The sequence below is a fragment of the Oryx dammah genome, unplaced genomic scaffold (assembly GCF_014754425.2).
Source record: "Oryx dammah isolate SB20612 unplaced genomic scaffold, SCBI_Odam_1.1 HiC_scaffold_9, whole genome shotgun sequence".
Classification (NCBI taxonomy): Eukaryota; Metazoa; Chordata; class Mammalia; order Artiodactyla; family Bovidae; genus Oryx; species Oryx dammah.
In genome coordinates, this window is record NW_024070193.1 from 4,602,147 (window position 1) to 4,628,072 (window position 25,926).

Below are 25,926 nucleotides of genomic sequence, written 5' to 3' on the forward strand. Positions count from 1 at the left end.
ATAATATGTGAAAGTCACTCACTTGTGTCCGACTCTTTGCAACCCCATGGAATTCTCCAGGCCAGAACACTGGAGTGGGTAGCTTTTCCCTTCTCCAGGAGATCTTCCCAACCCAGGGATTGAACCCAGGTCTCCCCCACTGCAGGCAGATTCTTTACCAACAGAGCCACAAGGGAGGCCCAACATAATATACAGGAACAATTATATAAAATATGAACATATAAGAGACACAGTAAAACGTGTGGGTGAGCAAAATAATTTGGAGGCTACTAGTCTCCATAGTTCAGAGAAGGCAATGGCACCCCACTCCAGTACTCTTGCCTGGTGAATCCCATGGACAGAGGAGCCTGATGGGCTGCAGTCTATGGGGGCGCTAGGAGTCAGACATGACTGAGCGACTTCACCTTCACTTTTCACTTCCATGCCTTGGAGAAGGAAATGGCAACCCACTCCAGTGTTCTTGCCTGGAGGATCCCAGGGATGGGGGAGCCTGGTGGGCTGCCATCTATGGGGTCACACAGAGTTGGACACAACTGAAGCGACTTAGCAGCATAGTTGATAACCTTCCCTTTATTTTTTTTTAAAAATTAGGTCATAGGAGGCCTACCTATGTGATTATGAATCTTCAACAGATATTAAATACTCATAAACAGTGTAGCATCAACCACATATAAATAACATGTTCAGCATCAGACTCCAAGGGCACCCAAATAATAGAGTGAAAGGCAAAAGAGTCCAGAAGTGGTAGCAAAGAAATGGGACTATCCAGCTCTCCATCAAGCTTACTCCATGCATGTGGCAACCATGTACACAGACACACAGACACACACACACACACACACACAGATACACACAAACATACACCGACACCAGGGGGATAGAGACCTGAGAGCCTATCTTTCATTATCCTTCCAACCTAAATCTAAAAACTGAATCTAATTTGACTAAATTTATCTACCTTTAACTGGGGGAAGAAATGGTAACCCACTCCAGTATTCTTGCCTGAAAAATCCTACTGACAGAGGCGCCTGGCAGGCTACAGTCCTTGGAGTCACAGAGAGTCAGACGTGACTGCGTGACTGACCATGAGCACTATCTGCCTTTAAAGGCCTAAGCCGGATTCTCCAGAATCTTAATATTCAAAGTGACCCCCAGAACACATCAAGCCCATTTCAATTAACATTTAAAATATAGTTATCCTTGAAATTAGTTTTCAAGTATAGTACTGTTTAGAAAACACTATCAAAATCCTTATTATACAAAAGTAGAAAATACTCTACGTTTTTAAAGAAAATGTTCATGTTGCCACAGGGAGTACCCTAAAAACAAGGCAAGGAAATGAAGAATGAGTCTTTGAGAAACTGCTCTATCCAGGACCTTTAAAAAAGGCAAGCAATTCAAATTAAATCAGGTTTTCAAAGGCTCCCCTAGTAGCTTAGAGGGTAAAGCATCTGCCTGCAATACAGCAGCCCCTGGTTCGATCCCTGGGTTGGGAAGATCCCCCGAAGAAGGAAATGGCAACCCACTCCAGTATTCTTGCCTGGAGAATTTCATGGACAGAGAAGCCTGGCAGGCTACAGTCCATGGGGCCACAAAGAGCTGGACACGACTGAGCGACTAACACACACAGGTTTTCAAAGCACACTGTCTATCTTCTGGTTATTTAAAACCAAAACCACCTTATTGACCAAAGTAAAAATCCTGAAGCTATTTACTAACCACAAGAGATTATGCAAAAGTTCAGAATTTGTGCCAATATTTGTTAAAAGTTAGTTCCAAGACCAAGTTGGTAATTAAAAATAAGACTTTGGGATTATTATGACGGTTAACCAAGAAACTTTGTTTAAAATACACTGCAGCCAGTAAGAATCACAAACCTAATGCAGAAAAATTAGCCATTTCATTAAATACTCTCAGCAGTACCAGAATGTATCAGCAGAGGGCCTCTAGAAACAGTGTACACAAGCTTTCTAAAAACATCTTTCCCAAGTAAACCAGGAAATGAATTACTTCCCTGGTACTGATATTTGCCAAAAAGAAAGTATAAGTTCAAATTAATTTGTCAACATCTGATTAAGACTCTAGCTCAGAAATGAAATCTGGGAATTTCTCTTAAACTAAAAAAATTCACCCCCAAATGAAGAAAGCAATATTCAAATGTCAAATATTGCTTTTCAGGTTACCACTCTGCCCTGTAGGACCAAACTTTTCCAACAGTTTAAACAAAAGTGCCAGCTCTTCAGAATATTGTTTTTAAAAAACCGTTTGATATCTATTGTCGTTCAGTCACCAAGTCATGTCTGACTGTTTGCAGTACGCCAGGCTTCCCTGTCCTTCACCATCTCCCAGAGCTTGCTCAGACTCCTGTCCATTAAGTTGGTGATGCCATCCAAACATCTCATCCTCTGTTGTCCCCTTCTCCTCCTGCCCTCAAGATATCTAAGATCATAAAATCACAAATACGATAGAAAAGCGACATGTGCTACCTTACTGTAAGTAAATGAGGGCCCTACTGAACCAGGCAGATCCACATCACTTCTGGTTTCCCGAGAAACTCTCATAATTTCAGAGGCTTCCTTTATCCCAGTAGGCTGAAAATTCTATTATTTGGAGTTGGGAAGTAGTTTTTTTTAAAGATAAAACAAAGTTCACTAGCAAAGTCTTATAACATTCTTAAAATTACTGGGCATCTGTATTTTTAAAGCACTATTGACAAAAATTTCAACTGTTCTGAATTAAATTCTATGACTTTCACCAGATGAAAATCAGAGATATGAAAAAGACTGCAAAAAGGAAAAGCAACTTCAAACTAGAGTTAAATATATTAAAAGAAGCATATCGGATCTTAGAATCAGAAAAGTGATAGGGACTTCCCTGGCGATCCGGTGGCTAAGACTCTGGGCTTCCAAAGCAGCGGGCCTGGGTTTGAGTCCTGGTCAGGGAACTAGATCCCACATGCTGCAACTAAGACCTGGAGCAATGAAATAAACAAACAAGAAGAGCGACAGCTAAGCTCTCGTAACCACCTGTGGACACTGTATTCTGTTTTGGAGACCAGAATTCAGGAAGAATACCGAAGAACTAGAACAACCAAGAGCTGATGGACCAGTATGACTAAGTATTCAAAATGACCATGTGAGAATACCCCAGCGCTTACTGCAGCAGCCCATATACTAAAATAGGAACACAGAGTATAGTAACGTGAGCCCAGCAGAGGGATGACACTCAAATTCCTGAAGCACTCCGTATTTTTCATGGGCCTCTAGGGTCCTTAGTGAATTGTTTAAAACACAGATTTACATCTGTGACTGCCAAGGATCTTCCTGACTTGCAGTTTCCTGATGAAGCCCAGGGAGACTCCAAATTCATCTAGCATCCCAGAATCTCACTGCTAGAAGGCCATTCTTTAGGTCAGTTTTCTCTTGGAGCTACCTCCAGGCATTACTGATGGCTACAAGATTAGTTTTGGCAAGACCCACAACAGCAAAGGGTAGTAGTCAGAAGGATGACTTTTGTTACTCATCTGTAAAAGATGACCAGAGTTGTTTCAAAGTAGTAACAGAAGACAAACAAGGGTAGTGGGGAAATCAGTCACTGCTCACATTCAAAAAGCTTATTTAAGTTATTTTAAAAAAGGAAAACTTTGTCTGCCTTTCTCGTCCCCTACTTGATCATAACAATCATGTTCTTCAATTCTCTGACATACACACAGGATAAAAAGACAAGAAAGCTGAACATGAAATCAGAAGGAACCCAGGGATCTGTCCCTAGTATCACAGTTAGCTGCATTACCTCAGGCTGTTTTCCCAACATTTTTGGATCTGTAAAATGAGGAGCTTGCTTAGGCTTAGCCCACAGCCTTAATAGTCTTTGAGTTTTTGCTAATCACCTGGCAATAAATCATTTGTGTTGCAAGGGGCTCATTTTGTAACCAAGGTTTCTAAATTCTTAGCTTCTTCATTACAATGATATTGAAATCTGTGTCAGGGCTCTTTACCCCAGTAAAATGTTACTTTGATAAAATAAAATGTAATTGCCAGTTCTATAGCTCAGTCAGTAAAGAATCCACCTGCAATGCAGGAGACCTGGGTTGGGAAGATCTCCTGGAGGAGGAAATGGCAACCTACTCCAGTATTCTTGCCGGGGAAACCCCATGGACAGAGGAGCCTGGTGAGCTACAGTCCACGGGGTCACGAGAATCGGACACAACTTTGCAACTAAACTACCACCAAAAAAAATTTTACTCGATCTTTGGCTAAAGATATATTTTTGTAATATATAAACCAACAAATCCTTGCTAATTCCTTTTACAAAGAGATTTCTCCAAGACTGATTTTTGAAATCAAACGTCTTTTACATATTTTAAAGGATTCTATTTAGGAAACAAGATGTTTTCAAAGTCAAACCATACATAAAATGAGAGACACTAATGCCTAATAAATATATGCTGATCCTGAAGTATGAACTCTCGTCAGCTCCCAGTGACTGACGAAATCACAGGTCATGATGATGTAACACCAAAACAAGGCAAACACTAACAGATCTTACTAAAGCCCAATACCGTGCTCACTTGCCGAAGCTGCCTATCTTCCTTTACACACAATGCTGCCTTATGATCACAGTCTGTCCTAGTCATTATCTTCTATCGAACACGATCCTGGTCTGTCCTTCTATTTATCTACCTTTGAGGCTTTGGGAAGCTAACAGTCACAAGACAAATTCTTCTAACAATGTTCTGGATTAAAAAAAAATAAAAAAGAGTAGTGGACTTTGGGGGCCAAAATTCTCCCTCCCTCTTAAGATTGAAGGCTACTGATAAAGTACTCAAATCCTCTGTGAATAAAAGGGGAAAGCAGAAGGTATAGGTACATACTATGTTCCTTTAGAGGTCTAATTACTCTAAAGTCTTTATATATTTTGTAATATAAAGGAAAAGGAGGTTAAATTTAACTTAAAGAGTGAACTTGCCTTTGCATTATGTTGAGCCTTCATCACAGAAGGAATACAACTCAGATGTTAAAAACAAAACCAAACAAAACTTGGAGAGGCATCCTTATGATGATAACTGTGCGTGGTAAGTCTACCAAGGTCAAGAACATCCTAGCTACACCTTCAATTCCACTCTTAGGACAATCACATTAAAAGTCAGCGTAAGATCATTAAGGATAATTTGTGGGTCACCACAGAAACATACTGCATTAAAACAAATACACACATTCTGGACCTCCTTGTGGCTCAGCTGGTAAAGAATCCACCTGCAAAGAGGCAGACCTGGGTTTGATCCCTGGGTTGGGAAGGTCTCCTGGAGAAGGGAAAGGCGACCACGCCAATATTCTGGCCTGGAGAATTTCATGGACTGTATAGTCCATGGGGTTGCAAAGAGTCAGACACGACTGAGCGACTTTCACGTCATTTCATTTCACACATTCTAGACCTCTGAGTTAGGGTCAATAAGCCTAAAAGTTACTTCCTTTGGCATACAAGTTTTGTTCTATAAAGTACCTTTACTAGAGAACAACTGAAAAGTCAAAACACATCTTCATCTCTGATTTATCCCTACTTTTCCATCCTATATCATTTATTTGATGGTATCATTTCCTTGATAGTATCAGCTACCAAACTGACACTAATACACAAACGAGAAAGATCTCTATTGGTTTTCATTTTAAAAATACAATTTTCAATATTTTTGTTTTTAGGAAAACAGACATTATTTTACTAGTTCTCCCAAGCAGACTTTAGGACTTTCAATTTTATCTTTAATTATTTTAAAAAGTATTTATTAAAAAAAATAAAATAAAATAAAATAAAAAGTATTTATTTACTCACTTATTTGGCTGCACTGGGTCTCAGCTGTGGCATATGCGATCTTTGACTACAGCATATGGGATCCAGTTCCCCAACCCGGGATTGAACCCAGACCCCACTGCATTGGAAGCCTGGAGTTCCAGCCACTGGACCACCAGGGAATTCACTTATTTATTTATTTATTTAATTGGAGGATAATTGCTTTACAATTTGTGCTGGTTTCGGCCATACAACAGTATCTCTATTTTTAATTCTAACATTGTCAGTAAATTCTACCCACTCTTCTATCGTCAATTCCATTTCCACAGTTACCAACTCAGGTCAGTACTTTAAAAGAGCGCCTACTACTACGTATGATAGTCACTACTCAATCCAGCCCATATCCTAACAATTCCCTGAGCTACTTGCTTCTCAAGGTATAATTCCTTCATCATTAATGGCCTGTCACAGTAGGAGTCATCTCCTCACTTCCGCCTACTTCTCCTGGTCTAGGGGTACCACCTTGTGGTCAGCAACAAGAATTATCCTTCCCATCACCTCGTTTCTTTCTCGTTTCTTTTGGAAGAACATTACACCTAGGCTTTCTGGTTTTGCACACGGTTCAATTAACTCAATCTTACAAACCTCCCTTTCATTTGAACAGAGTAGAATGCCATCCTGCAGTAATTTACTGTGGAGGGTAGTGTTCCTTATTTATAAACCCTGGGAAATCCACATACTCTAAGTCTACAAGCTATTTGTTACTGAATGAGAAAGAATGGGTTTTAGTCTACACTTTTGACAAGGCCATTTGACATGACTATTTTAAAAGCTACATATAAACACAGTAAGTTTATTTAAAAACAAAACAAAACACAGTAGGCCCCAAATGGAGTCTCTTATCTAATTCTCATATCATCAAACTGAGAACTAAATTACAGTTTTTTGCCTCTCCCAGAAATGGACTCAAACCAGCCAACCAGGAACTGCTGATTAGCACTAGTTAGGTAACCCTTGCCGGAGAAGGCAATGGCACCCCACTCCAGTACTCTTGCCTGGAAAATCCCATGGACGGAGGAGCCTGGTAGGCTGCAGTCCATGGGGTCGCTAAGAGTCAAACACAACTGAGCGACTTCCCTTTCACTTTTCAGTTTCATGCATCGGAGAAGGAAATGGCAACCCACTCCAGTGTTCTTGCCTGGAGAATCCCAGGGACGGGGGAGCCTGGTGGGCTGCCGTCTATGGGGTCACACAGAGTCGGACGCGACTGAAGCGCCTTGGCAGCAGCAGCAGCAGCACATAACCCCTGCCGTCCTCTGTAAGGAGAGAAACCTAGCATAACCAGCACACTTCCTTGTTCCTGCTCCCTTCTGCCTAGAAGTCTTTTATTCTGTACAGCTCGTCAGAGTTCGCTTCTATTTGCTCAGACTGAATGCTGTTCAATTCATGAATTGTCAAATAAAGTCAGTAAGCTCTTGACTTGGTTCAATTTCATTTTTTTGAAAAGTACTAACACCACCCTTACGGCAGCAAGTGAAGAGGAACTAAAAAGCCTCTTGATGAATGTGAAAGAAGAGAGTGTAAAAGTTGGCTTAAAGCTCAACATTCAGAAAACGAAGATCATGGCATCTGGTCCCATCACTTCATGGCAAATAGATGGGGAAAGAGTGGAAACAATGTCAGACTTTATCTTTTTGGGCTCCAAAATCACTGCAGATGGTGACTGCAGCCATGAAATTAAAAGACGCTTGCTCCTTGGAAGAAAAGTTATGGCCAACCTAGATAGCATATCGAAAGGCAGAGACATTACTTTGCCAACAAAGGTCCGTTTAGCTAAGGCTATGGTTTTTCCAGTGGTCACGTATGGATGCAAGAGTTGGACTGTAAAGAAAGCTGAGCGCCGAAGAATTGATGCTATTGAACTGTGGTGTTGGAGAAGACTCTTGGAGAATCCCTTGGACTGAAAGGAGATCCAACCAGTCCATTCTAAAGGAGATTGGTCCTGGGATTTCTTTGGAAGGAATGATGCTAAAGCTGAAACTCCAGTACTTTGGCCACCTCATGCGAAGAGTTGACTCATTGGAGAAGACTCTGATGCTGGGAGGAATTGGGGGCAGGAGAAAAGGGGACGACCGAGGATGAGACGGCTGGATGGCATCAATGACTCAATGGACGTGAGTTTGAGTGAATTCCGGAAGATGGTGATGGACAGGGAGGCCTGGCGTGCTGCAATTCATGGGGTCGCAAAGAGCCGGACACGACTGAGCGACTGAACTGAACTGAACACTTAGACCATGCAACCTAAGTTTAAATAAGACATACAGATCAAACTCTCATTAGTAAGAAACGTTTCAAGTATTGCTCCTCACCCATCAGGCACGGCAAACGGGTGGCTACAGGTAACGGCCTTGACGTGCATTATCATGTTCTCCCCTTTAACAATGTCAAAAAAATTCCAACTTCCTTAACATTTCCTCACAGTACAGGCCTTTGGGACCTTACCCTTTGCTGTTCCCCCAGGTCTCCCTTCAGAGGTTTGGTCTACTTCCTCGCATCCTCCAGGTCTCTGCTTGTTCATCAGTGAGGTCTTCCCCGACCACTCTGCCTAAAACTTCCCTCCCTAGAAATCTTTACCTTCTTACGCAACTGTGACATCATGCACTTTACATATGTTTTGCTTCCCTCCTCCTAAACTTCTCCAGTGCGAGTAGTTTTGTTTGTTTGATGCACTCATGTATTCTCAGCGCCTAAGACTGTGGTGGGCAAAGTATGGGCCGCGGCCCAGACGCTGTTCACCAGTCAAACCCCGGCATGCCCATTCATTTACATATCATGGGTGACTGATTTCATGCTCCGACGCAACTGAGTAGTTGCAAGACAGACCAGATGGTGGAAAATACTTACAAAAGTGTGCAGATCCCCAACCTAAAACAATGGTAGGTCAAACACTCAGTGGGAACAATTACTGAACAATTACCAAGCAAACAAACACAGGGGGGAGATGCCTCCCACCCCACGGTATTTTATAAAGATAAAACAGAAGAGCGTCTACACTGAGGTATCACTATGAAGCCCTCCCCAGGCTGGCTCCCCGAGGCCTCTCTGAGGCCATCCTGTACTACTGTCCCCCATCACTCAGCTTTCCACACTGGTCTTGCTATTCCCTGGACAATCAGGCGGGGAACATGAGCTCCTACCCTGGAGTTACTTCATCCGTCTGAGTAGAGAGCCAACCTCATGACTCATTTCTTCATCTCCTCAAGTCTTCACTCAAACGTTACTTTCTCAACGAGGCTTACCTTACCTTATACTGCAACTCCCCTGCCCTCTGTACACACCCCTAATCTCTTTCTTTCTCTAATTCTGCTCTTTTCTTCCCATAATACTCATCACACTTCATCGTAACATATTATTCATTTTTATATCTACTGTATTTTATCTCCTTCAATACAGAGTAAGCCTCCATAACGGCACAAATTTTTGCCTGTTTCATTTTCTGGTGTATTGTAACTACCTAGAAAACTGCCCAGTACATAGTTGGTATTTAATAAGGACTGATGAATAATTAAATGAAAGATTATTCCATTTCAAAAACTTCTCCACATACATTCTCAAACTCCGTAACTAGATATCGTTTCTTGCTCCCTATCTATTTACTACTAATTCATCAAACCAATAATTCAAGGGCCAAAGTACTGGACGCGTGCTCAGTCGCTCTGTCGTATCTGACTCTGCGACCCCATGGACTGTTAGCCCTTGAGAGTCCTCTGTCTGTGGGATTCTCCAGGCAAGAGCGCTGGAGTGGGTTGCTATTCCCTCCTCCAGGGGGTCTTCCCGACTCAGGGATCGATCGTGCACCCCCTGCACTGGCAGGCAGATTCTTTCCCACTGAGCCACACAGGAAGCCCGAAGTACTGGCACGAGGAGTAAACACACCCCTGCCCTGAGGCAATTCTTCTTTCCGCTCCCACCATCTCGTCTTTGACCCAAACTACCCAAACTACCGTCATCTCTCCGGACACGACCACCTTCCGGCTCATCTATCTGCATCCTACCTGAACGCAGTCCAACCCACTCTCCACACCATAAACACAGTGATATTTTCTAGTCACAAACGTGAAACTGTCCCCTTTGCTTAAAATGCTTTGATACTACTCATTCCTCTTAAATGGAGAAAAACTCCTGAACACCATCTGAAACCTGTCTGAGCTCCTTCCTCTCTCTCCAGCCTTACCCACAGTGTGCTTGCATGAACACGCACACACACCCGCCATCCCGTCCCTCATACTCAGTAAGTGTCCTTCCATCTTAGCACCTTTGCACCTGGAGTTCTCCCTCCATCACCTAATTACCTCAGCTTACCCTCCAGATCTTTGTTATTTCCTCACAGAAGTGACATGCTTAACTAGGTCATAAGTTCCTATAATAGGCTCTAGTAGCATGTGCCACGGTTGAAACTTTAGATTTGCACAAGTGATTATTTAATATGTGTCCCCATCTGATGATGAACTCCATAAGAGTAAGGATCACATCTTTTTCTGTACATCACAGTATCCACAATGACTGGAACATCTCGTTATACGTTTGCTGAACGAATGACTCAATGAAAGAGTAAGTCAAGATATGGACAAAAGGAAAAACTTTACAGGAAAAATAAAAAGCGTGAGAAAGAGTAATAGCTGTTAAGTTGTAGGAGGTAAAGTCCACATGGGCTAAATCATGGGAGGTCTTACGTATCATTTTAAGGAACTTTCTTCGCCCCTCAGGAAATGATGGAGCCAATGACTGCTTTTTAAGCAGTGGAAATGACAATGACTTGTTTTAGTATTTCAGATAGCTCTCACAAGCTGTGTCCAGCATGGGGAAAAAAAGAAGTTGAAAGGGCAGTGAGACAGATGAAGGCCTAAACTAGGGCACTGATTCGGAATGGAGAATGGAGGCAACCTTGGGGGTCATGTCATTAAAGAGCAGGAGCAGTCCAGATAGCTCTAAGCTTGCCGACCCGGCTGAATGGGGGCTCCAGAAATTCGGATTCAGTGATTCTTAAAACTCGTGGGCTGACTGCACTGGAATCATCGGAGGCAATATGTTAGGAAGCAAACAGAAATATAATTAGAAGCATTCATTATTAGCTATGACGATCACTCTTCATCGCACTTATTTAATGAAACGGGAAACTATCTTTGGCCACAGCCTCGGGTACTTTTGCCTGGGTGACTGAAAAGAAGTATCTCATCAAGTACCCGAGATACTTCTTTTCAGTCACCCAGGCAAAGTGTGCAGAGTACTAGATATAAAGCACAAAAAGTTAACAGGTAATCTAACAGAAACTTACCCGCTCTATAGACGCCTCATCCCCTGGCAGACACGCAGCAGCAGCGGCGGCGGCACAAGCTATTTCCATCACCACGGAGCTGGAAGGAGCGTCGGTAGTGGATGAAGACCTGGGTCGGCCGGACTGCATGACGGTTGCCATCTCCTGGCCAGATTTCCTGTTGATCTGGGGACTTCCCTTTGGGGCCTCTGGCTTGCCCCGCCTGCTGTGCAGGCTCGTCCCTCGCTTCATCTTGGGCGGCACGCGGATCTGCTGCAGGACGCGATTCAGAGCTGTGGGGTGGGTGGGGACACCATCAGTCTCAGCACACGCGTTCTGGCTTTCCAGATCCACTTCAGGCTCTGGGTCTGCCTGAATCTGCTGCACATCGTGGGGGGACACGGACGACCTCCTGCGCTGGTGCTGGAAGAGATGCTTCAAGCCTTGGCCAATCACGTTAATGTTCTCCAAAGCATTGTGGGTCATTTTAGACAACTTTTGTTCTGATTCTGTTTGCTTTCTGGCCTCTGCATCTTGGGATTTGCCTCCAGGATCAGGGTCCTCAAATAACTGTTCACTGCCCGAAGGCTCCATCAGTAGACTTAATACGCTTATTTGCAAACTCAAAATTTTTTTAACACACCACGACTGTCAAATTAGGTAGGCATTGCTTCGACAGTAACTACACATGCAGCTGTGAGACGAAGGCTTCATGCCTATCTAATGTTAAAAAAAGAAAAAAAAAAGCTCGTATTATAAATCCATGCAGAAACTCCAGTGTTAAAACAAAGAAAAACATGCCACTAGCCAAAGAAATAGACACTATCATTAAGCAATCTTTAATCAGAAGATTAAAAGATAGTTTTCTAGATAGTGGGTAATGATTATTTTCTAGAATAGGAGAAAAAGCTCCAAAACAAGTACAAAGGAAATGAAAACAGCGTTGTTAAAAAAAAAAATCCCTACAAGTTGCAATGTGAAGAGGAACTATGTACTAGAAGAGTCATCGTGGAATGAGAGAACAGCCATTACTTGGGGAATCGAGAGACAACCGAGCACAGAGCACTCATTACAGACAGTCTAGCTGAGGCACCTGAAAGGATTCCTCTCAATCACAACCATAGTTAATTATCTGCATGCTGAAGCTCCATACAGTAAATTCAAAGAATAACTGTGAAACATGGATATCCCAATCTAACTGCATTGTGGATTTTAATGGAAAAGAGGAATTTCCAGTTATCATTTATATTCATCAAGGTCACTGGCAACTAGACACTTCTCTTTTGAGAAGAAAATGGAAACTGAAATCTTACAGGTTGGATTCTCTGCTGGAGCACAAATGACCTTTTGGTACAATGAGTACATGATCCAGAAAGAATCTGTCTTCAGAAACTACAGCTTGGCTCAGAACCAGCGAACAAAGAAAGAGACTCAAAGGAATCCCTTTCTTTGAAGAGGGTCGACCCTGACAGAGGCTGCCCATGTACAGTCCACCCTCCATATGTGTGGGTTCCACATCTACAGATTAAACCAACCTCAGATGTAAAACATTTGGGGTGAAGGAGTTCTAGGACATTCCAAAGAGCAAAACCTGAATTTGCCATGCTCCTAGCAACTGTTTTCATAGCATTTATTTACGTTGTATTAGGTATTATAAATGCTCTAGAGATGATTTAAGGTATATGGGAGGAGGCACATGGCTCCATGCAAATACTATGCCATTTGATATAAGAGACATGAGCATCTGAGGATTTCATTATCTGCAGGATTCCTGGAACCAGTCCTCCATGGGTACCAGGGGACGGCTGTATTCACACAAACTCAAAAGCAAAGAAGTGACACAGTAACTGGGTATGACTAAAAAGGAGAGACAAAGAAAGGTCAAATAGCAACCACACACCAACATTAAAGTGCAGGAAATTAAAAGGAAGTTGAAACTAAGAGATGTAAGGTCAGCACAACTGCCATAGTTACGGAAGTCACATGCCAAAGAAAGGGAGGGTGTGGTAGGGATGAGATTTCTCATAACAGAAAACTTGTTTTAAAAAGTTGAGTTTCTGCAAATATATAAAACAAAACTGCATTAATATACAGAACCTGCTACGGAGGACAAAATGTGGTGCGTGAAGTTTTTTATTTTTATATTTTACCTCAACCTTTCCTTCAAAGGGCTTTAAAACTCCCTGCATTACACCAAGCACTTTGAACAGTTTGAAGTCACTGCTAAGTCACTACCAAGTCTGAAGCACTTAGGGTGGTCATGGTCTGGGCATAAGCAGACAGACCTCTGGCCATCAAACAGCAATCTGAAAGGCGTAAATCAGTTGGATTTAAGAGTTCACTTGAGCTCCAGGCTCCTAGAGTCCAAAGGGATAAGAATGCAAACCCATCAGACCTTTCTTCCTGGTTACTTCTCTCAGACGACCTGCTCACCAAGAACGTGGACGGACACCGTCACTGCAGCTTCACGGACCACACTCTTGCATGCCTATCTTCCCATCTCCTAACCTCTTCATGACTCAGGAGCATAAACCATGTTGACAGGGTTAAAGACCTTTAACCAGTACCTTCATACTAACTAAATACCACAAAATTCTTTGCTCTGAAACTAGGTAAATGAGGAGCAGTCACAAGGATGGGAAATTTCACTGCTTTTCACTCAAATTCTCTGTGGCCACACCAAAAACCTGCCACACCACTGGGGCCTCTCACCCTTTTCCTGACTCTGTGTTGCTTTTATTTTTTCCTTTTCCCTTTGGGAAAGCCAAGAGAGAGGCCCTTAATCCTAGCGACATAAACAACTGTTTCGGGCTATATGGAGTTTTCTGGGGCTCCTTATGGGCAAAAATGTTGTCAACAGTATATGCATTTAATTATCCTGACGTTCCTTTATCAGTTTCTAGCGCAGGCTAACAGTTATCGAATTATTTTCACTCTGCAAAGCACTGAGCTTCTCAGACAAAAAGGGCTATGTAACCAAGATAATCCAGTAACTGTACATCAATTAACCTCTTCTTGTACTGGGATATTTAGACCCTGAGAAGACAGAAGGATGTGAAAGCAGCAGGCTGATAATGAGGAAGTAATTTACTTTTTTCCTTATTTATATTGTGTTAGTTAAATAATACAACAGCTTTTTGGTGCTGCTGTTTTTGAAAGTAAAATATATAAAATAAGTTTCTCCCATGATAATAAAAGACACCATAAAGAGAGGAATGGTGTCAAGGTTCGTTAGAAAACCAAACAATCTACTTGTCTCATATATAAACATACAAGGAATTTATTACTCAGCAGATCAGCTTCATTGGGCAGTGTCATAAACTAATCAAGGGGCTTCCCTTGTGGCTCAGACGGTAAAGCGTCTAACTACAATGAGGAAGACCCAGGTTCAATCCCTGGGTTGGGAAGATCCTCTGGAGAAGGAAATGGCAACCCACTCCAGTACTCTTGCCTGGAAAATCCCATGGACAGAGAAGCCCAGTAGGCTACAGTCCATGGGGTCGCAAAGAGTCGGACACGACTGAGCGACTTCACTTCACTTCACATAAACTTCACTTCACATAAACCTACTTCTTGGTTTTAAAAAATGGAGAATATGGTACATTTTTAAATGTCTGTATCTTCACTTGAGATTTCATTAGCATGTCTATATCATTTATTCTCATATAATTCAAAAGAATGATTAATTATAAGGATACGCCAGCATTTGGAGGAAAACCTAGAAACGGTGCTGATTTCCAAGCCAAAGCTTGCATAGGCTATCTACATGGCTGCACAGATTACCTAGCAGAGCAGTAGTAAATTCTGGGATTTGTAAAGGCAAAACATATCTTCATGATACTAACAGAAGCTTACCTAACACAGAACACCAAAGAAACCTAAACTGAGCTTTAAGCATCAAATTGTTAGATAAGAATTTTGAAAAACAACCTGTTGCACTGACTGTAAAACGTAATGCTATAATCATTATATAAAACTTGTGACAGGAAGGAAGCGAGCACTAAAATAATTCAATAATGTGAATGTTTTTTAAGACTCCCCTATTTTCTTCTGTAAGACAGTAGTAAAATTCAAATGAACAGTAACTGTTGTTCAGCTTCTAAAACTTCCCAAACAACCGTATTGCTATCTCTGGTTTAACACAAGCAAGTTCAACTGTAAAGCTAAGTGTTCTTTCATAAGAAGCAAATGCCGGCTTCTCTTTTATTCACAGGGCTTCTCTGAAAAGTAAAGTCCTTCCAAGTAAGCCTGAGGAAACCAGTAAAGAGAAAAGGGAACAAAAGGATATGGGAAAAAGGGGGCAGGTGGAAGGGGTGAAAAGTAGGGAAAAAAGAGGAGGAAATGGTAGCCACCGACAAACCAGGTATTTCAGAAAACTTTGTTAAATTCTCAGAATTTTAACAATTTTCTACAACAGTTTTGAAAAAAAAAAAATTCAAATTATGTGAACTATCTCTTTTTTTCCCCTTTAAGTTGTTACTCCCAACTTTTTAGTTTTCTTGATAAGACACAGTGACCAAAGCTTTTTGGTTTGGCTATGAACCAAATTATTTCACTGACGCCAACGAGTTGGATACTTGCCTTTATCACTCTTCCTCAAGTACTTCTAAGGTGTTCTGGAATCCTTTTAAGGAAAGCTGAAAAGCAAACATTAAGAATTACAAAGTAGGAAACTTAGAAGAGGGGAATTTATTTATATAAACATAGGAAAAAACTGAGTATACACATAACAAAACAGTAACATTTAGCTCTCAGTGGTAGTACAGGGTAATTTTTTCTAGTGTTTTTCAGTATTTTCTCATTTTGCAAAGAAATAATGAAAAAAAACCTATAATCAAGAAAAAACACTTCGGGGAAAAAGTAACTTGTCAACATTTAAAATAAGAAAGTAGCATATTTCATAAATATTTTTACACTATGATACTGAATTAGGAATGGATAGTCCATTAATTCTAATCTTAAAGTAAAATGAAATGCAAAATAAGTGTGTTAGTCGCTCAGTCATGTCTGATTCTTTGCGACCCCGTGGACTGTAGCCTGCCAGGCTCTTCTGTCCACAGAATTCTCCAGGCCAGAATACTGGAGTGGGTTGCCATTCCTACTCCAGGGGATCTTCCCGACCCAGGGATTGAATCTGGGCCTCCCGCATTGCGGGCAGATTCCTTACCAACATGAAAAGAAGTATAATTTTATAAGAAAGTATCTTTCAAGCAGCTTCCAATTCTCCATCCACAATTTTGCGCTCAAAAGCAACTCTTAAAAAGTATGTCTGCCATGAATAATTCAGGCTCAAGATGCACCAAGATGGAAAATTCCCTGGAAAACAGCCATTACCAGAGGCAATTTACTCAGGCATGTGCTTGGGGGCATCTGCTTTGTGCTCCAAATTACGCAAACAAAGCATCCTACCTAACCCTCAAGGAACTAATCTAGGATGGAAAGTGAGTTTACATACTTGAAGCTTAAGAGAAACAGCACAGAGCAACATAATTAAGTGCTAGAATGTGTAAGGACAACTATCATTACTATCAGAAGTGGAAGAAATCAGATGACATTTGCCTCGAAGAAAAGTTTCAAGAAGAAAGAAGCTTTCACTGCACTTTGAAAGATGAGAAGATGGATGAATCAGCAGGAAGATATGGGCCGAGATTCCCAGCTACAGAGCAGTACACATGCTACACACTGGGGGCCAGTGGAGAGGCCAGACGACTGTACTGGGGGTGCTCATTCTGAGTCATCTGCAGAGCTGAGCGGCTGGTGGGCAGATGTGAGGGGGCACTTTCCATCTTTAACTTTTTCTACCTTTCGAAGTGTATACATTATGACTATTCTTATGTTGGGAAAAAATAAACTTACGTATTTGATAAAAAAAAAAAAGAAAGTAAATACATGTTTTAATCTCAAGAGGAAACATTTAAAAATGGTAGAAAAGGATATAACTATTGTGCTAATGGAAAGGAAAAACAGAATTAAAATACGCAAATAAATACAAAAAGGAGGGAAAGCAAGATTGCAGATTAGACACATAAAAAGGAAAATATAAGATATCAAATGCAAACCCAAATATTCCAATAATTATATTAAATACAAGTGGACCAAAAGAAAAAGACTATCATACTAAATAAAAAACGGAAAACAATCCCTGGTGGTCCAGTGGTTAGGACCCGGCATTTTCACAGCAGTGGCCCAGTTCATTCCCTGGTTGGGGAACCAAAATCCCACAAGCCCTGTGATGTGGCCAAAAAAAAAAAAAAATTCCTCTATTATGATGTGTAAAAGAATCATGCCAAATATAGAGAACAATTAAAAAGTATAGAAAGGGTTAACAAACATAATCTAAACAAAAGCTGCTCAAGCTTTATTAGTAGTACTCAAAGTAGACTATAATTCAAAAAGCATTAATGGAGGTAATATAATTCATAGGATTAAATGCAGAACTCATTAGAAAGACATAATTTAAAATTTATATGCAAGTAATAACATAGCCTCCAAACACATAAAGCACAACTTAGCAGAACTACAAGAAGTGAAATATATCTATAATCATAATGGAGAAATTTTTAACATCTCTCATAATTGATAGAATAAATGACCTAAATTGGAGGGAAAATAGAGATATAGACTTGAAGAGCATGGTTAACAAACTGGGGACTTAAACAGACATTTGTATAAGACAGTACCCAATAACTGCAGAATACTCTATCAAGTTCAAAGAGATCACTTACAAAAAGTGACCCGTATGCTGAGCACTAAATCAAGTCTCACAAGTTATTCTCTGACCACAATGTGGACTCCTAAGGTTCACAAACAGTGGATGAAACCACTCTATCCCCACCACCCACAATGTCACCTAACCCACCAACCTGGAGGCAATGCAACAGGGATGGAGCAACACAAGAGGCTGGACAAGCACCTGTAATCCTAGAAGTAAAGCTTTCTTTCTAACCAAAGGAAATACAGCCCCAAGAGCATGAAGGAATTCCACTGCAGTCAGGACGATTAAATCACAAATTCTGACTAACTGCTGTAGACTGAATGTGGGCTCGTATGAGTGCAGAGTCTCGAGGGACTGCAATAGAGGAACTGCAATTACGGGACTGCAATTGGGAGAGAGGCTCTACCCTATTGCAAGCTTTTCTGCCAGGAACCTCAAAGGCTGTATGTTGGGGGTGGGGGGGTGGAGGTGGACAGAATCTGAGAGGATGCAGAGAAGCTCCTTATCCCAGGCCCCACCCTTGTGGAGCTTGGCAGCCAACGCCAATCAGCCCAAATCTATCCCCTATTAGCTTAGGGACTTCCCTGGTGGTCCTGTTTGGTTAAGCCTCCACGTCCTTCCACTGCAGGGAACGGAGATTCTGCATGCTACATGGTGAGGCCAAAAAAATAAACTACAGGGGCAGAGAAGGCTGCTTTGAATAGGAAATTCAAACAAAAACTACTATTGGCTAAAATCTATTAAAAAAAAAAAAGCTTAAAAAAGGGGAGGGAATATAAAACCTAAGATAGACACAGCAGTTGAGGAAGAGAAAAGAAGGGGAACAACTCCACTCCTAGAAACAGAAACTTTTATAAGGGCCACACCTCTGAAACCAGATTCTAGTGCCTGCCTAAATCTAAGGCCTACCAGATCATCACAGAACTCCTCCCACCCTCCACTATCATGCTAACAGTTCAGTTCAGTTCAGATGCTCAGTAGCTCAGTCATATGTCTCTGCCTCTTTGCGACCCTATGGACTGCAGCATGCCAAGCTTCTCTGTCCATCACCAACTCCTGGAGCTTGCTCAAACTCAGGTTCATTGAGTCGCTGATGCCATCCAACCATCTTATCCTCTGTCATCTCCTTCTCCTCCTGCCTTCAATCTTTCCTAGCATGAGGGTCTTTTTCAAGGAGTCAGTTCTTTGCATCAGGTGGCCAAAGTATTAGAGTTTCAGCATCAGTCCTTCCAATGAATATTCAGGACTGATTTCCTTTAGGATGGACTGGTTTCATCTCCTTGCAATCCAAGGGACTCTCAAGAGTCTTCTCCAACACAGTTCAAAAGCATCAATTCTTTGGCACTCAGCTTTCTTTATAAGTCCAACTCTCACATCCATACATGACTACTGGAAAAACCATAGCTTTGACTAGACGGACCTTTGTCGGCAAAGTAATGTCTCTGCTAACAAGCTTTGAGTAAAAATAATGGAATATAGCTGCGAGAAACAAACTCACTGTGTGAAACAGCACAAAGAGAAAACCCAAAGCTAAGCCGGGGTATAATGGACACTAGGGAAATTTGAAGTCTTTGGTTTCCATGGCAACAACATGTATCAATGCTGGTAACCATAGCAACAATACTCTTTAAACATAGCCCAACCCCTAACAGATTAATTTAAATTCTACCTTAAAGGCTCAGCAGAAGGAAGCTTGCAGTCTTCTCCAAGTATATCAGATATTCACCTCAGTATTTCCTGTTCTACACAAAATGGACACCTTTCAACAAGAGCTTATGAAGCATGCCAAAGGCAGTTATAAAAACACATTTTGCAGAAACAAAGCAATCATCAGAACTAGACTCAGAAATGCCATGGTATGAGAATTATCAGAGAATTTAAAACATGATTAATATGGTAGAGAATAATGGAAAAGGTAGACAACATGCAAGATCACACAGGTAGTTTGACAGAGACGTGGAAATCATAAATATAGTGGAAATCCTAGAAAGAGAAACATGGTAATAAACAACAAATTCTTTTAGTAGATTTGAAACAGCTAAAAAAAGAATCAGTGAAGTTGAAGACAGGCTCACAGAAATTACTCAAATTGAAATGTAAAGAAGAAAAGAAGTAGGAAAATAAAACAAGAGAAAACATCCAAGAACTGTGGGAAAATATCAAATAGTGTAATATACTCAGAATGCCTGGTGAAGAAAGAACAGAGCAGAAGAAATATGTGAATGGTTAAGTGACAAGACACCAAACTACAGATTTAAGAAGGTCCAAAAGTGTCAAACAAGACTTTAAAAAAAAACCCCAAAACTAGGCATATCATATTCAAATAGCTGAAAAGAAAAAGGGAAATCATGAAGGCAACCAGAGAGGGGCAAACGTAGTATATGCAGAGGCACAAGGATGAGGATTATAATAACCCTGCTGTCAGAAGCTTTGCAAGCAAGGTAATAGGGGTTTAGCAACTTTAAAAAAATGTTGAAAGAAAAAGAGTGTTCGACCAGTATTCTATATCTAGTGAGAATATCCTTCATAAGTGAAGAGGAAATGAAGACTTTTCCAATGTGACAGTGCACTTCTTGGTGCAGCCACTATGGAAAACAGTATGGCTGCTGCTCCTGCTGCTGCTGAGCCGCTTCAGTTGTGGCCGACTCTGTGCGACCCCATAGACGGCAGCCCGCCAGGCTCCCCATCCCTGGGATTCTCCAGGCAAGAACACTGGAGTGGGGTGCCATTTCCTTCTCCAAGGCACGAAAGTGAAAAGTGAAAAGTGAAAGTGAAGTCACTCAGTCGTGTCTGACTCTTTGCGACCCCATGGACTGCAGCCTACCAGACTCCTCCGTCCATGGGATTCTCCAGACAAGAGTACTGGAGTGGGGTGCTATCGCCTTCTCCATGGGAAACAGTATGGAGTTTTCCCTAAAAAGCTATCAAGAAAAAACAGAGCTGCCGTATGACCAAGCAATACCACTCTTGGACATACATCTGGAGAAAACTCTAATTCGAAAAGATACATGCACCCCAATAGTCATAGCAGCACTGTGAATAATAACTAACACATGGAAGCAACCTAAATGTCCATCAGTAGAGGAATGGATAAATAAGATGTAGCATATGTACACAATGGTAAACTACTCAGTCATAAAAAGAATGAAGCAATGCCATTTGCAGCAACAAGGACGGACCTAGAGAGTATCATACTAAGTGAAGTAAGTCAGAGAAGACAAATAGCACAGAGTACCACTTATACGTGGAATCCAAAAGAAATGACACAAATGAACTTATTTACAAAACAGAAACAGACTCACAGAAAAAACGAACTTACAGTTCTCAAAGGTGAAAGCGGGTGAGGATAAACGGGGAAATTAGGGCTTAAAGGATATACACTACTAAAACAGATAAACAAGGCCTACTGTACAGCACAGGTAACTATGTTCAATATCTTGTAACAACCTAAAAAGGAAAAGAATCTGAAAAGGAATACATATACACATATATGTATAACTGAATCCGTTTGCTGTACACGAGAAACTAACAACATTGTAAATCGGTTCAGTTCAGTCGCTCGGTCATGTCTGACTCCTTGTGACTCCATGGACTGCAGCACGTCAGACTTCCCTGTCCATCACCAACTCCCAGAACTTGCTCAAACTCATGTCCAGCAAGTTTCTGATGCCATCCAACCAACTCATCCAATGTCATCCCCTTCTCCTCCTGCCTTCAATCTTTCCCAGCATCAGAGTCTTTTCAAATGAGTCCATTCATCACATCAGGTGGTCAAAGTATTAGAGCTTCAGCTTCAGCATCAGTCCTTCCAATAAATATTCACGACTGATTTCCTTTAGGGTTGACTGGTTGGATCTCCTTGCAGTCCAAGGGATTCTCAAGAGTCTTCTCCAGCACCACAGTTCAAAAGCATAAATTCTTCGGCACTCAGCTCTCTTTATGGTCCAACTCTCACATCCATACATGACTACTGGAAAAACCATAATTTTGACTATATGGAACTCTGTCGGTAAAGTAATATCTCTGCTTTTAATATGCTGGTGTGTGAAATGAGTGTTAACTGTGAGGTAGTATGAACATTCTTTGGCATTGCCTTTCTTTGGGATTAGAATGAAATCTGATCTTTCCCAGTCCTGTGGCCGCTGATGAATTTTCCAACTATACTTTAATTAAAAAAATCTTAATTTCAAATTTCTTACATCAAGTATTCACAATACGTAATTCAAAACAGGAAAGAATACTCAAAATAAACATACACTAGTATTTATTATTAATTAGTGTTACATACAAATAGCAGGCTTCCCAGGAGGCTCAGTGGGTAAAGATTCCACCTGCAACGCAGGAGACGCAGGTTCAGTCCCTGGGTCAGGAAGATCCCTTGATGGAGGGTATGGCAACCCACTCCAGTATTCTTGCCTAGAGAATTCCATAACAGAGGAGTCTGGAGGGCCACAGTTCATGGGGTCAATAAGAGTCAGACACGACTGAAGCGATTGAGCACGTATGCACACATAACATAAATGTTACATTTCAATATGCCTTCAGAATGTCAAACTCTGCTCAACTGACCCAGAGCCAATCTTAAATCTCTCTAGGGAAAATGGATGAACACCAAGTTTAGAAATAAAACTTGGTCATGTGTTTTTGGATTTTAAAAACATCTTCAACCTCTGCTCTTTCTCCTTCACTGTAGGTCATTTGAAACAGTTTCAGTGGTAACACATACTTTATGCTTTGCTACACTGCAAATTTATTCAAAGTTCTATTCTTGAAGTCATTATTTCTTCTCATGCCTCTGTTTTATAAAGGACAACATTTTTCCGGCTCCCTCCTAAGGGTATTTGTGATTTAGCAAGATCTTTTCCCAGCCCAGTCATTCACACTCAAAACAAACCTTTTTCTTGACCTCCTTGGTTTATAAATGCATAGACAAGAAACCCAAGAGTTGAGCCAGAAATGAGAAAGACATAATCAAAGTTCAACAGATATTTACTACTTTGAAAAATGAAATCTCCTCAGTCACAAATATAGCTTTATCACATTTCCTTGAATTGGGCTTCCCTTGTGGCTCAGATGGTAAAGAATCCGCCTGCAATGCAGGAGACCTGGGCTAAGTCCCTGTGTTGGGAAGATCCCCTGGAGAAGGGAGAGGCTCCCCACTCCAGTATTCTGGCCTGGAGAATTCCATGGACTGTATAGTCCATGGGGTCACAAAGAATCAAACACAACTGTGCAACTTTCACTTCACTTCATTTGAGTTTACTCAGTAAATATGGCAGAAGCAAGAGGACCTTACTAAAAGCACAGTGACTACAAAGAATGGGTAGCTCTAGTGCCTTGGCTTCGGAGAAGGCAATGGCACCCCACTCCAGTACTCTTGCCTGGAAAATCCCATGGGTGGAGGAGTCTGGTGGGCTGCAGTCCATGGGGTGGCGAAGAGTTGGACACGACTGAGCAACTTCACTTTCACTGTTCACTTTCATGCATTGGAGAAGGAAATGGCACCCCACTCCAGTGTTCTTGCCTGGAGAATCCCAGGGACGGGGGAGCCTGGTGGGCTGCCGTCTATGGGGTCGCACAGAGTTGGACACGACTGAGGCGACTTAGCAGCAGCAGCAGCAGCAGCAGCAGCAGCAGCAGTGCCTTGGCTTAAACTGTGCGGTAAATGAACAAACATGCAAACATGAGAATACAAGACACTAAGATACAGTGCTCCCCTACAAGCGAGAAACACGGTCAGAGTGACACTAACTCGAGACAACAAATGCGCTGGCAGACTCTGTCTGCTGTGGTTTGGAACTAGGGAACCTATTTAAGGCTTGCAACTTTTAGGCGAAGGCTTTAATCTCAATTTCAACTCGTAGCACTGTAGCAGCTACCCAGCTTCCTCTAGCAACACGGAGGTCAGCTGGGCAAGGTTCCAGAGCAGCTTGGACACAGCTTACGGGAGCTAGGGTGGGCAAAAAAGACTGTCCTCCGAATACCGCAGATCTATGTGACCTGTGCTCTGACCACCGACTGCTGCTTCTGATCACAAAGATGCAGAGACAGGTGCTCATTTTTGTTGCACCTTTCCTCCCCATCCCTCTGATCCCCGGTAGTTGCAAGGCCCTCTCTCTCCAGCTAAGTGACTTCCAAGGGATTTATTTAAAGGACTGGTATCCTTCTTTCTAATACTCTGGCCACCTGATGTGAAGAACTGACTCACTGGAAAAGACCCTGATGCTGGGGAAAGATTGAAGGCGGGAGAAGGAGATAACAGAGGATGAGACAGTTGGATGGCATCATCAACTCGATGGACATGAGTCTGAGCAAGCTCTGGGAGCTGGTGATGGACAGGGAGGCCTGGCATGCTGTAGTCCATGGGGTCGCAAAGAGTCAGACACGACTGAGCGACTGAACTGAACTGACCCTTTTTTCCCCAATCCATCTTCCTACCTCTTACTCCCACTACTGGCAGCCAGACACTGAAGACTAAGATATTCAAAAGCAACTTCATACACATTCTTCTGAAATGTATGTGGGATACATTTAAGGACAGACCACATAGTAGCTCACAAATTAAGTCTCAATATATTTTAAAAGACATACAAACCATCTTCAATTAGAATGGGATGAAGTTAGAAAACAACAACAGAAAGATAACTGGAAATTCACAAATGTGTGAAAATTAAACCACACACATTATATTAACAAATGAATCAAAGAAATCACAAGGGAAATTAGCAAAAACTTAGAGACGAATGAAAATGAAAACATGACATTCTAAAACCTATGGGACACTTAGAAAGCCGCACAGAGGTGGAAATTTACAGACTATAAACCCCCACACTAACAGACAAGAAAGATCACAAATCAGAAACACAATCTTATAACCTACAGAACGAGAAAAAGAGGAATTAAACCCAAAAGTAGAGAAGGGAGGAAATAAAGATGAGAGCAGAAATCAATGAAACAGAGAAGAGAAAAACAATAGAGAAAATCAACGAAGCTAAAAGCCGATTCCTTGAAAAGATCAACAAAACTGACAAACTTTGAGCTAGAATGACAACTAAAGAAAAGAGGACAGACTCAAAATGAGAAATGAAAGTGAGGACATAACTATCAATTCTCTGGGAATAAAAAGGATCACCAGAGTATACTGTGAACAACGGTGTACAACAAATTGTACAACCAAGATGAAAGGACAGATTCCTAGAAACACAAAAGCTACCAAGACTAGCTCAAGACTTTGAATGGACCTACAAAGAGTAAGAAAATGAATCACTCATCAAAAATCTCTTGACAACTTAACAGTAAGATGTAAGAAAGAAAAGTGAAAGTGAAAGTCCCTTAGTCGTGTTCGACTCTTTGCAACGTCCATGGGATTCTCCAGGCTGGGATACTGGAGTGGGAAGCCTTTCCCTTCTCCAGGGGATCTTCCCAACCCAGGGATCGAAGCCAGGTCTCCTGCATTGCAGGCAGACTCTTCACCAGCTGAGCCAGCAGGGAAGCCTAAGATGTAAGAAAGGTTACAATTAATGCAAAATTGTAAATTGTTTTCTAATTAACACTCAGATTAGGTGTTACTTGAAAACGGTTAGTACTTTCCTGAAAAGTCCACCTTTCTTTTGTAGAGAAAGATAAATGCACAATGCGTAACAAAGGCTAAGTCCTGACAGAAAATAATATGGAACAATACTACTACCTCATCAATTCATGTTTTTGTACTTAACACTGTTCAAATATAGACTGTCCTGTCCTTTTTTGTCTGTACTTTTAAATGCCTTAAAAATGCAAGATGTAATCTCCTAGCTGGATCCACAGAAATTAGAAAAGAATCCTACTCCCCCCACCCCCCACTATGCTTTCCTGAAACCAGAAGCAAAAGCTTATTTTATATCCATCTCACTCATGTTTTAGCAGAATCTCCTCAGGCCAGAGCTAAGATATATTCAATCTCACATTCTGTCTTCCTATCACACAAACTCCCTTCCATGAACTAACTTGCCTCCAAAAACCTGACAGTGGCTGCTGGGATGAGGCAAAAGTTTCATCACTGGGCTGCACTCGCAGAAAACTAAACCGGTGAACCCAGGATCTGTTCAATAGTGGGGCTTCTCAGGTGGGC

General features: G+C 41.6%; 1 protein-coding gene across 6 annotated transcripts in view; it reads right to left on the reverse strand.

The window, feature by feature from the left end:
* The window catches only part of TMCC1 (transmembrane and coiled-coil domain family 1), a 155,758-nt gene that overhangs the window by 98,499 nt on the left and 31,333 nt on the right, over positions 1-25,926 (reverse strand). For 5 of the 6 annotated variants that reach the window (XM_040246746.1, XM_040246748.1, XM_040246744.1 and 2 more), the window contains 2 exons: positions 15,683-15,738; positions 11,123-11,821 (listed from right to left, as the gene is read on the reverse strand). In XM_040246746.1, coding sequence (XP_040102680.1) covers positions 11,123-11,695 — 573 coding nt within the window. In that variant the 5' untranslated portion in view covers positions 11,696-11,821; positions 15,683-15,738. The remainder of the gene's footprint in view (positions 1-11,122; positions 11,822-15,682; positions 15,739-25,926) is intronic. The other variant, XM_040246749.1, reaches the window with a different exon arrangement.